Source organism: Mauremys reevesii, linkage group 9 (assembly GCF_016161935.1).
Source record: "Mauremys reevesii isolate NIE-2019 linkage group 9, ASM1616193v1, whole genome shotgun sequence".
NCBI lineage: Eukaryota > Metazoa > Chordata > Testudines > Geoemydidae > Mauremys > Mauremys reevesii.
In genome coordinates this window covers 75,254,809-75,267,410 of record NC_052631.1, presented here as the reverse complement: position 1 = coordinate 75,267,410, position 12,602 = coordinate 75,254,809, and the positions used below count along the sequence as shown (strand labels likewise).

The 12,602-nt window shown below is 42.2% G+C and overlaps 1 protein-coding gene across 1 annotated transcript in view; it reads left to right on the top strand.

Moving 5' to 3' along the window:
- Window positions 1-340: 340 nt before the first annotated feature.
- APOOL (apolipoprotein O like) overlaps window positions 341-12,602 on the top strand; it is a 47,158-nt gene continuing 34,896 nt past the window's right edge. Inside the window, exon 1 of the mRNA XM_039488360.1 lies at window positions 341-499. Coding sequence (XP_039344294.1) covers window positions 488-499 — 12 coding nt within the window. The 5' untranslated portion in view covers window positions 341-487. The remainder of the gene's footprint in view (window positions 500-12,602) is intronic.

Genomic DNA, 12,602 nt, shown 5'->3' with positions numbered 1-12,602 from the left:
GTCACAGTTGAGGTCATACGTTTTCTTTCGCAGGCCTGTGTTTTTTGTCAGAAGCTGTCGTTCGTTTTCCCCTTAGCTCCTTTACCTCAGCTGGAAAATGTTGTAGCAAAACCCCATTGTGTTGTAGGTGTCACTCTGAGCCCCTGCCGCCTGTGAATGAGCGTATTGTGTTGCTACATAATCTTTTACAGTTGAAACTTCGATGGCGAACTCCCGGGGAACGGCCAAGCTGCTAGAAATGACGATCAAAGCCTGGTTACAGTCTCTCGAGAAGAAACCTTTAGCTCCTTGCACTGGCGCGCGCGCTTCACATTCAAATCTGACAGGGAGGCTCTGATGAGCGGCGTCTCTAGCCCCGCCCACCGCCTGCCACGCTCCGGGGGTGGAGTGCCAGGCCAGCCCCGCGGAAGCAGAGCACTGGTTTGACCTCCTCGCTTGCCGTACGAACTCGCCGCTGGGGGACAGGACAGGAGGAGGGGTCACTAAAATGGCGGCTAAGGTGAGCGTCCGTCCCTGTTCCAACTGCCATGGGGCGGGGGCAGCGGTTCTGCCCCCGGGACATGTTATAGGCGAGAGCAGATCGGGCGGGGACAGCAGTTCCCCCCGATTCCCTCCCACAGCCGTTGTCTTCCCCCAGCTCTCCCCTCAGGGCCACGGGGGGCGCCCTCCCGCCAGGGATCCTAGCCGGCCTGCTCCGCCGACACTTCCCCTCGGGCTTCCCGGCTGCGCAGGGAGCCGGACGCTCCTTCCTACGGTGCTGTGGAGCGGGGCCCCCAGTCGACAGGGGCGTGCGGCTGGGAGAGGCATTGCCATTGCCCTGGCTGGTCTGCACGGCACTGGCCCGGGATGTTCTCTGAGCCTCCAGCATGGACAGAAGAGGCACATGGGGGCTAGTTCGTACCGATGGCCCAGAGCCTGTGACCGGGGGGGGTACCCGCCATGGAGACTGGGGGGCTCTGCACTGTAGGCGCGCGGACGGCGTGACATGGGTCTGTGTAGTCATAGTCACCTCACGTTTTCATTGGCTCTCCCCACGCTCTTATTGTGTCTCCGCCTCGGCCACTTGTAGCCCCTGCCTCAGGGTGGTTAATGGTGTCTTGATGACAGCTGTATGGGGTTCCGTGTTGGAGACTTGTCCTGCTCGTTCATGATTAAGGCTACAATTTTGTCATGGACAATTTTAGTAAAAGTCAGAGGCAATAAACAAAAATTCACGGAAGCAGTGACCTGTCCCTGACTTTTACTAAAAATGTCGATGACAAAATGGGGAGTGGAGGGGCCTGCACCCTGCCCTGCTGTGGCTGGGAGTTGTGACCCCTGCTCAGTGGCTGGGATGGACCCCTGCTGTGACTGAGGAGCTGCTGGGGATTCCCCATGGGGACTGGGGAGCTCCAGGGATTCCCCCTCTTTCCCCTCCCCCCATCCCCCCAGTAGCTGGGGAGTTGCAGGGGGCCTGCCATTCCGGGCGGCAGGGGTATCCTGCATCTCTCGGCCACCATGGGTGGTGGGGGTACCCTGAAGCTCCCAGCGGCTGCAGGCTGAAGTCATGGAGGTCTGCAGAAGTCACGGAGTCTGTGACCCCGTGACCAAAACTTAGCCTTACTCATGATTACCTGTATATCTTTTAGGGTGTGTTAGAAATATCTGTTGGAGTCACTGAGTCACATTTTTTTTCCTTGACATTTTAAAATGTGACTCTGCTTCTAGGTGTCTTGTATTTACCTAGAAGCAGTCACATAGGGAAATACTGGCTTTCCTCTTATGTTCTGTTTAAAAATGCACCAATTTTAAATATTATTGATTTAATAATAAGTTAACAAAGTCATTTCAGATAACCTTCTCCCATTGCCACAAGAAAAGAAAAATGAAACTCAACACCCTTATATTGCATCATTCTACCAAAGCCCAATTAAATGGCTAGTGGAAACCAGTGTTACAGTTTTGTTCCCAAGAAAGCTTGTATACTAACTTTACAATAAAAAGATACCTCTGATCTTGCACATCTCTATGTATATGCTTAAATTGGTTTGTAAGATATTGGGTGGTAAAATCATATCACAGAGTGAAGTGGGGGAATTAAGATGGCCTTAAAAATGTTATTTAAGGCCTAGTGTTTAATGGCTGATCAGGTGTAAAATACAAATGTAAGCCCTAGCTCCTGCAGTATATTGCATGGGGATGGACTGCTGTGCCCACATGGAGGCCCTTTGAGTTCAGTGTGGGTTGCATGTGGGTGCCACAGACTCTTCTATTGTCTATGACATGTCTATGGCTCAGCTCCTAAGAACTAATACTCCTAGGTAATTGTTTCTTTAAAAATGCCCTACCAATTAAAAATTCACCCTTCATAAGTGGGTAAGGATCTGATTCTTGAGTGTGAAGTTTGAATCTATAACTACTGTGCCAAAGAAGTCTGAGGCACTGAGGAAGAATGTAAAGCATATTAATTTTTGATTAAAGAGCAGAAAGACTCCTTCGGTTCTCAAATTCTCCAAAAAATAATTCTACCCTCCTTTTTAAACATTCCAATTTGTATGAAAATCAGTTACTTCTATCAAAACCTAGAGCAGGGGTCTCAAACACATGGCCCATGGAGTTATTTGCTGGGGACCACCAAGCTCCTCCTGCCCCTCCCCCAGTTATTTCCTGCAGCTGTCAAGCTCTCCTCACCCGCTGCCCACCCCCACCCCCGATGTCCCTGCTCCTCTGCCTACCTCCAGGTGCTTCCTACTGCCAGAAAGCTGTTTGGTGGTGCTTAGCGCTTTCCAGGAGGGAGGGTGAGGAGCAGGGAGCCGCATGCTCAGGGGAGGAGGTGGAGAAGAGGTAGGGCAGGGGTGGGGATTTGGGAAAGGGGTTGGAATAGGGGAAGGGGTAGGAAGAGGCGGGCAGGGGCGGGGCCTCATTGAAGGGGTGGAATGGACGTGGGGTAGCGGGGGCAAGGCGTCAGTGATGCAGCCCTCGGGCCAATGTATTAGTCCTCATGTGGCCCTCGTGGTCATTTGAGTTTGAGATCCCTAACTTAGAGGGCAATGCAGAATAGAGGTTAGAACAATGTCTAAACCTAACCATTAAGTGGAGTTGAGACAGAAGCGTCCATAATGAAATTATGGAGCGTCACAACAGCCTGTAAAGTAGATAGAATATTCTAATGCTGTGTTTTTTTGTTTTTTTTTAAATTGAGGCATCAGAGAGGTAAAGTGACACGACCAAGGTATAACAACAAGACAATGGCATCTCTGGGTATAGACCCAGGAGTCCTGATTTCTAGAAATTTAACTCAACCAGTAAATACACATTCTAAATGGAGGGCAGGAATAAAATTATCAGTTGTTGCACTATTGTATATAATTAGTAATGCGGATGTTCTTGCATCATAGACGTTTAACAAAGAGTAATATTCCCGATACCCCACATTTTTTTTTCTTTTACTAAATTACTTCATGTTTGCTTTGTCCTTAATAATGGAACATACATTGCCTGTCATAATGTTCCCTTGTCACAAGTATACAAAAGATTCTCTTTTGAATTGCAAAGGTAAACTGAAAGTTGAAATAAAGGTTTTAAAACAGTAAAAATATCAAAATGATTCTGAAAATTCACCCACGAAAGCTCATGCCCCAATACGTTTGTTAGTCTATAAGGTGCCACAGAACTCTTTGCCGCTTTTATAGATCCAGACTAACATGGCTACCCCTCTGATACTTGAAAATTCTTAGCGGTTTAGTGCTCATTTCTCTCTAAACACTTTCTGTGTTTTACTCACATGGAAGAAAACAGGAATTTTAAGAGAACTTAGAAATACTATTTGCTATCTTGGAATATGCTTCTTGATACTTTTGAAAGGCAGGTTTCATTTAATGGATTATTATTTTTAAAATTTCGTTATTGAGAAAATTTAAAAGGAAAAAAATCCTCTATATTAAAAATATAATACCTGCATCTTGTCAGCCATGTTTCATATAATCGTATCTAGCCTTTACATTATATTTACTATTAATAAAACTTGCAGCAAAGTACACTTACTTATTGGAGAACTGTGGGAGGAAATGAATTTACAATATGCAGAATGTTACTTAATGGGAATGTAATCTGACATTTTATTATAACTGAGGCACTTTGCTTCAGTGGAGTTATTCCAGATTGACATCAGTAAAACTTTGATTATCCTTCCCCTCTCAAGGGTAGATTTCCAGCTATTAGCTAGCCCCTCTTATCTGCTCAGTAGGATTGGTTTCTGCTCTCTGAGGGCTGCTAGCCTTGCTTCTTGACAAAAGTAAAGTGGTGTCTGATTAAAATATGAAAAAAGACTAAAAGAAAATTAGTTTTGTTAATTATTTTTTTACGGTCCTTTTCATCTTCACATTTTGAAGATGTTGACTAAATGAATCCCCACAACACCCCCGCGAGATAGGTGAAATCAAAGCAGGGGTTAAGAACTTGATCATGCAAGATGCTGATACTTTGCAGAGTCAGACCCAGTATGCCTTACCCAAAGCTTCAGAAGAAATCATTCTAAGAGCCAGGTTTGGCACTCCAAAGTTCCTGGCTCCCACTCATATGTTGAAATAACTAGACTGCACCCTTTTTACTTTGAAATTAGAACGCAGCGTACAGTGATGTATTAAGAAATTACAAACATTTTGATAAAATGTTTGATAAGTAAACAACAAATGGACTATCAGCAAATTTAAGACATGTCCGTATGCCATTGAGCAAGTATAATCACACATAATTTTACCAGTAAGATTCCGTTTCACACCATGGCCATTCCCACCTGCTATGCATGCCCTGTGCAGCTTGACTTTTACTTAATTTAAAAGAGATGTACAGTACCATGGAATAACTACAGCATTTCACATAACTATTCACTTTGCATTCATAAAAGTATACAAACAAGATTAATATTTTTATGAATAGCCTATAAGTAAAATAGAAATTAATTCCTTATGTTTGGAAGATGCAATTATACATAAGAAAACATGACATTAAAACATGCTATGTTATAACTAAATTAATGTTTTAAATACATTCAATGTATTGTAGACAGCAGATGTTAAATGCTGCATAATTTTAAATGAGACATAAACTATACCTAAAGGCCTCTACTAGGCTTCCATTCAGGTGTGCAAACAAACGTGTGCACACTTTCTTCAGTACAAGCATGAATCAAACTGTTGAATAGGTTTTGTACCTGCTCACATGCAAAGGTTGTTTGCCCCTACAAAATAATTGAAGCAAATGTGTGCAAACATACTTGCACCCTTACTGTGCGTATTCGTACAGGTTGAGTCAACGGGATGAAAATCAGGTTTGTTATCTAAAATTCAGTTAAGATGTTTTTTTCTTAAAAAGGATCTGTGTGCAGCTAGACTCTAGTTCATTGTTTGTTCTCCTGTCTCTACCACTCCCAATTCCTGTAAAATTTGCTCTCTTCCACAAGTACTGCTGGTGTCCATATGTATTGTATGGAGATGGGAACATCATGAAACATTCTGAATCGATTTGCCTTCAAAAACACAACTGCTGTTGGTAAAATAATAATAAATCATATCATTTGTTTTATTGCACTGTAGTTATTAAGAGAACCAAACAGACCTCATATGGATGTGGAATAACATCTTCACTCTATTGTTCCCCTGAGATACTTTCAAAAGGATAAGGCATTCTGAAGTGTTAGATTATTTTTTTTTTCACTAAGGCCACTCACTACTTTGCACTTGATCAAATTGTGGAATCCCTGTTTAAAGGAGCAAGATATCTGTACAGAGTTTGAAGGTGGAATATGATTGTATGTTAGTTATAGAAAACTAAGTGGTCATGGAAGGCATCTATACTTGATATCAAAGATATGCAGCTTTAAGAAGAGTTCACCTATGTGAAATTATGACCCATGCAGCAGTTGCTAAAATTAGACCTATCTTGATCTGGTTGTTAAGTACTGGTTTTGTGAGAGCAAGCTGCTGAAGGCAACTTTATTAAAGACAGACACATTTTTTAAAAGTAACTTTTAGGAGTTCAGTTTGTAACCTGCTTTTTGCAGGTTGCGTCTGACGAAGTGGGTATTCACCCACGAAAGCTCATGCTCCAGTACATCTGTTAGTCTATAAGGTGTCACAGGACCCTCTGTTGCTTTCTGTTTATTTGAGTCTTTTATGTTTTCTCACTTGAGATTTATCCCAACCTGCTGGGTTTGTTTCCTTAGCTTTACAGCACATTTTTGGAGGGAGAATGCCAAGTTTTCATGAGTTTTAATGAGAAGAATAGTCTTCCAGGAGAGTCACATAAATGTGGAATATAGATTAAATTATAATGGAGCCCTAAATCTTTGAATAGTAAGGCACTGTATACTTTGTAGTCCTCTAGCTCTTTAGTTTTCATGCTTTTTGCAGAATCTGTATTTTTGATCTCTGATATTATTTCAACACTTGGAAGTAGATTGTTTGAAATGTAGAGACTTAAAGCCCAAATTATGTAGGTATATTTTGACAGCTTTATTATTATACTTTGACGTGTTTTACTCCAGTTCTATTATTGTAGAAATTATGCTTTTAGCAGGTTTTTTTCCCTCGAAAATATAGCTATGCCAGAATTTTTCCACTTAAGCAAAATATCTGCTATTCATGGTTCTGTGACCAAAAATAATGTCAAGACTGTTAGTCTGTTCTGTTTTATAAAACTGGTTTAGTCCTTTGGGATGAGATGACTGATCTGCTTTTTATCCATATAAGAGACATCTAGAGCCTCGTGTTTTTTGCAAATGCAAAATAACACAAAATAAAATAAAAACAACCTATAAAATGAAAAAACTATTCCTGCAGCAGCTGCTCCTGTTCCACAGGGCTGGGCCCAGTCCCCCATTCCAGGCTTTGTGACCTGGTGCACAGAGTCACAGTACCACTCACTCAGATTTGGCCCATCTGACCCCCGCTCCACTGGTCATGAAGGAGAGGTGGCTGGGCCAAACTTGAGCAGCGCTGCAACCCTGTGCATCAGGTGGGGATGGTGTCCCTAGCCTATATTTGCCAAAGCTGGTAATGGGCGACAGGGGGATGGATCACTTGATAATTATCTGTTCTGTTCATTCCCTCTGGAGCACTTGGCATTTGCCACTGTCAGAAGACAGGATACTGGGCTAGATGGACCTTTGGTCTGACCCATTATGGCCACTCTTATGTTCTACGTTCTTATGCAATGCCTGGAGAAGGAGGCTAGGACAGGAGCCATTGCTATGGGTTGAGTAAAGGCAGGCTCACGCTGCAGATCCCTCCTACCCCCTGGGCACAGGACCCAACCACCTCCTCGCCATGGCTTCCCCCCAAGTTCCTTGGGAGCAGGACCCCGATCCCCCAGGGATTTCAGAGGGCCAGGACCTGCCTCAAAACCATCACCAGGGGGCAGGACCCGACCTGATGCCTCCTCTGGGCGTCACCCACATATTTCCATAGGCAGGACCCTTTACCCTCCCCCAGGGTCACCCCTTCCACCCTGAAAGCAGGACCTGATCCCCTCTCCCTTGCACCCCTCCTCTCGGGGGGGCCACCCAACCCCCTTCCCACGGCCTCCCACAGGCCCCCACTCCTAGAGGCAGGACCCACCGCTGCTCCCAGCCCTCCCACAATAAAACAAAATTCCCTCCAAATAAAAAAATAAAAGAATTTCATGCAGGCTAAGAAGAACACTGTGATGTACTACACAGTACTGATGTCTCCTTTTGCCAATCCTTCTGATTGTTTTCAGTGACCAGCTTTCAGTCTAGAATGCCAAAGTCACTGAGAAACTCAGGAACCAAAAATTCTGGCTCTGAATACCGTACAATTCTAGTGAAATCTGGATCCATACTCACCCTACATTCATCTCTAGAAAATAGTCTTTGAATTCATTCCTTTTATAAAGTGTTGCTTTAGAAACTATTAAAGGTTTAAAGTATTATAGCAGACAGTTTAGTTAGGTGACAATGAAAGGATGCAATAATGAGAAAGAACGGGAAAGAAAAGATGCGTTAGATTTAGAGTTAAAATTGGTTAAATAATGTGTGCTGTTATAGTACCATCATGATCTAAACATTTCAGTTTTAGAATTGGAGTTCTTTTTGTTCCTTAGATTTCTTCAGCTATCTTATATTTAAACTCCTTGAGACATGGACAGTGTCATTTTATGTTTGCGCAGTACCCAACCCAATAAAGCCCCAGTCCTGATTGTATCCTTCATGTGCTACTGCAGTACAAATACTAAATAATAGTACTCTTGATTATTAGAACATTCAGCTGTATTTGGACTTAAGATGAGTGCAGTGTATATTTTTCAGAACAAATTGTCTTGTGGTTCTGCTCATATGATCATATCTATAGACAGTTTCATGATCTGGAAGGATGAGCACAAAGTTGGAAGTCACACAATCCTAAATTTAAATCCTTGCTCTGTCATTGATTTGCTAATAAACGTCAGCTTCTTCAAACCAGCAGTATTGTAGCTCACTGCATATTGGTGTGAGAAGAAATTTTGGCCAATGATGTGAGCAAAATCTCCTGTTCTTACAAATAATGCTATGGAAACAGAATAGAGAGGACCTCATACACTTGAAACATCCATACAGTAAATTGCATAGAACATAATTTACCTGAGATGTCTAAAGGAGAAATCTGCCTCGTTTTGATTTGATCATAATGTTCTGGGATCTCTAGATATTTCAAACCTGAGTGTTATGGTTTTCACTGATGTCATTGGAAAGGATATTACTAGTTTTTCCTCTGTCCATGATTTCTAGAGAGATGCTCAGGTCAGAAATACGTTTATTTGCAAATTATTGTAAAATCTGATTATGGGCTAATTAATAAAAGAGCAGTGGAGTCTGAAAATTATTAAGGCACTAATGACTGCCCCGCTTGTAGTATTTTGATGACTAATTGCAGTTTGTCACTGACTTGTGTTATATCAGAAACACATGCTAAATTTTAGTTAATGTTAAATTCAGATCTACCTTATGATTAATCTAGTAGCCATAACATTGCTTTTATGTAGTTCAAAATAATAGTCTTGAAAAATATATATATTTACAACAACTGAGAGCTTTGGGAATATGGAAGGAACATTTTTCTGATAGTTTTCAGGAATGACAGCAAAACTTTTGGGCCTTTGGGTTGCTCTTCTGGGTAAAGTCTCTTAAGCAGAAAACCAGTGATAGGTAGACAGTGTGGAAATGGTACTAGAAGGTTACAGGCACCACTGTTTTTCAAACTACTTTTCCATGAGTATAATATTGATGGTGCCTTGGTATAAAGTCATGCGTTGTACACTCAATTCTGGAAGAAAATTGATATGATTATTAAATGTGGGCGGGGGGAGAAAATAAATTAATTTAAAAAAAAATCAGGAACAAAAAGATGGAGTATTTAATTCACTTCCATGCCAGATTTTTGTTACGTATGGGGGCATGGGCATCAAGGAGTTGGTTACAGCTTTCCAATCCTGTGCTGCATGGCCCTTGTCTAATTTAGACCACTAGCATAAGGTATTTAAGGGTATGCCTACACAGGGATAAAAGCCCTACCCACAGTATGGCTGTGGCTGACCCGAGTCAGCTGCAGGTATTTTGTCTTCATGTAGACATACTCTAGTGACCTTAAGCAGACCTGTGAAACTCTTATTGTAGAGTTTTAAAATAGTCAGAGAATGTCTATATTGTATAATTGTAGAAGAATGTACATGAATAAGATTGAACAGTGATTAATTATTCTTCATTAGACTGACTGGATCATAAAATATAATGAGAGGGAAGATCTGTTTGTTCATCAGTCTGTTCTCTTGGAAAACACATCACAGATTATTTTAAGATCATATGTATTATCATTTTAAAGTTATGTTCTAAAAGTGATCATATAAACATGACGCTTCTTAATACAACAAACTTATTTGTGACTGTGTTTATGCCAGCATTTTTCTTTATGTTTCCCCACCATTACACTACTATAGAGTGGACAATAGCATTTTAACCAACATCCTAACCCTGCTCAGGTTAATCACATGGTGGTTAAATTGCTGGCAGCCTCCCTATACTAGTGCTACCATCTTTGGAAATTTGCTAGTGGAAATGCAACTGTGAGAAACTTTAAGAAAAAGGCTTGTACTATATAGACAAGGCTTTCTGTGTTCAGAGTCATAACTGAAGCCCTGTGCAGATACAAAATTTGTATCTGTATCCACATCTGATCCTCAATCTGCAAAAATGGCCCACAGATATCTGCAGATTTGCAGGGCTCTAGTCATAACTGCTGACTTTACTGATTACTACTCCTTATTTTCATTAATCCTGCACAGTCAACACAATTTATGGGGATTTTGTTTTGGTTCATATTTTATCAGAATCGTTCCAAATGGAACATCTTTGAGTGAACCAGAAAGAATGCATCTTGATATTTGGTTTCCTGGTTGAATTAGCAAAACTGGCAGGTTGGTTTTTTTTAAAGTTATTTTACATATAAACTGAAAAGATCTGATCTGGAATAATTGTAAGATGATAAAATTGAAACCCACTGATTCATTTTTACCAATGTAACCAGAACTCCGGGTCAGAATCTCCAAATGAATGCTACATTTACTGTTTTGTTGTTTATTGCTGTACTCTGTGTCCTTTGTATTGTGAAGATTTCTATTTTAGGGTACTATTATTTAAATATTATTTATGAAGTTGGTAGTGACACTTTCATAGGTAGGTTTGCATAACAATTTCCATTACAAGCCCCCATTCTCATTTGCATATAATGTTATAAAATTTTAACCATTGGTGCTGAAATTTTCCATGCTTGGTCTCTGCCTCAGGTGGAATTTTTTTTTTTTTTTTTTTAAGTTTCAGCAAAAAATCAGTTTCAGTTTCAGAAAATTAGGTTAAGGGAAATATGTAACTTTGCTAATGTTTGTTTTGCAGCATGAGCTTTCGTGGGTGAATACCCACTTCTTCGGATGCAAGCAGTGGAAATTTCCAGGGGCAGGTGTGTATATATAAGCAAGCAAGAAGCAAGCTAGAGATAACGAGGTTAGATCAATCAGGGAGGATGGGGCCCTGTTCCAGCAGCTGAGGTGTGAAAACCAAGGGAGGAGAAACTGGTTCTGTAATTGGCAAGCCATTCACAGTCTTTGTTTAGTCCTAAACTGATGGTGTTAAATTTGCAGATGAACTGGAGCTCAGCAGTTTCTCTTTGGAGTCTGGTCCTAAAGTTTTTTTGCTGTAGGATGGCCACCTTAAAATCTGCTATTGTGTGGCCAGGGAGGTTGAAGTGTTCTCCTACAGGTTTTTGTATATTGCCATTCCTAATGTCTGATTTGTGTCCATTTATCCTTTTCCTTAGAGACTGTCCAGTTTGGCCGATGTACATAGCAGAGGGGCATTGCTGGCATATGATGGCATATATTACATTGGTGGACGTGCAGGTGAATGAACCGGTGATGGTGTGGCTGATCTGGTTAGGTCCTGTGATGGTGTTGCTGGTGTAGATATGTGGGCAGAGTTGGCATCGAGGTTTGTTGCATGGGTTGGTTCCTGAGCTAGAGTTACTATGGTGCGGTGTGCAGTTGCTGGTGAGAATATGCTTCAGGTTGGCAGGTTGTCCGTGGGCGAGGACTGGCCTGCCACCCAAGGCCTGTGAAAGTGTGGGATCATTGTCCAGGATGGGTTGTAGATCCCTGATGATGCGTTGGAGGGGTTTGAGCTGGGGACTGTATGTGATGGCCAGTGGAGTCCTGTTGGTTTCTTTCTTGGGCTTGTCTTGCAGTAGGAGGCTTCTGGGTACACATCTGGCTCTGTTGATCTGTTTCCTTATTTCCTCGTGTGGGTACTGTAGTCTTGAGAATGCTTGGTGGAGATTTTCTAAGTGTTGGTCTCTGTCTGCGGGGTTAGAGCAGATACGGTTGTACCTCAGTGCTTGGCTGTAGACAATGGATCTTGTGGTGTGCCCGGGATGGAAGCTGGAGGCATGAAGGTAGGCATAGCGGTCGGTAGGTTTTCGGTATAGGGTGGTGTTAATGTGACCACCACTTATTTGCACCGAGGTGTCTAGGAAGTGGACCTCCCGTGTAGATAGGTCCAGGCTGAGGTTGATGGAGGGGTGGAAGCTGTTGAAATAATGGTGGAATTTTTCCAGAGTCTCCTTCCCATGGGTCCAGATGATGAAGATGTCATCAATGTAGCGTAGGTAGAGAAGGCGTGAGTGGACGGGAGCTGAGGAGCGTTGTTCCAGGTCGGCCATAAAAATATTGGCATATTGTGGGGCCATGCGGGTGCCCATAGCGGTGCCACTGATCTGGAGATATATATTGTCATTAAATTTGAAATAGTTGTGTGTGAGGATAAAGGCACAGAGCTCAGCAACCAGTTGTGCTGTGGCATCATCAGGGATACTGTTCCTGACAGCTTGTATTCCATCAGTGTGTGGGATGTTAGTGTAGAGAGCCTCTACATCCATGGTGGCTAGGATGGTGTTTTCTGGAAGGTCACCAATGCATTGTATCCTTGTATCTGTGCCTTTATCCTCACACACAACTATTTCAAATTTAATGACAATATATATCTCCAGATCAGTGGCACCGCTATGGGCACCCGCATGGCCCCA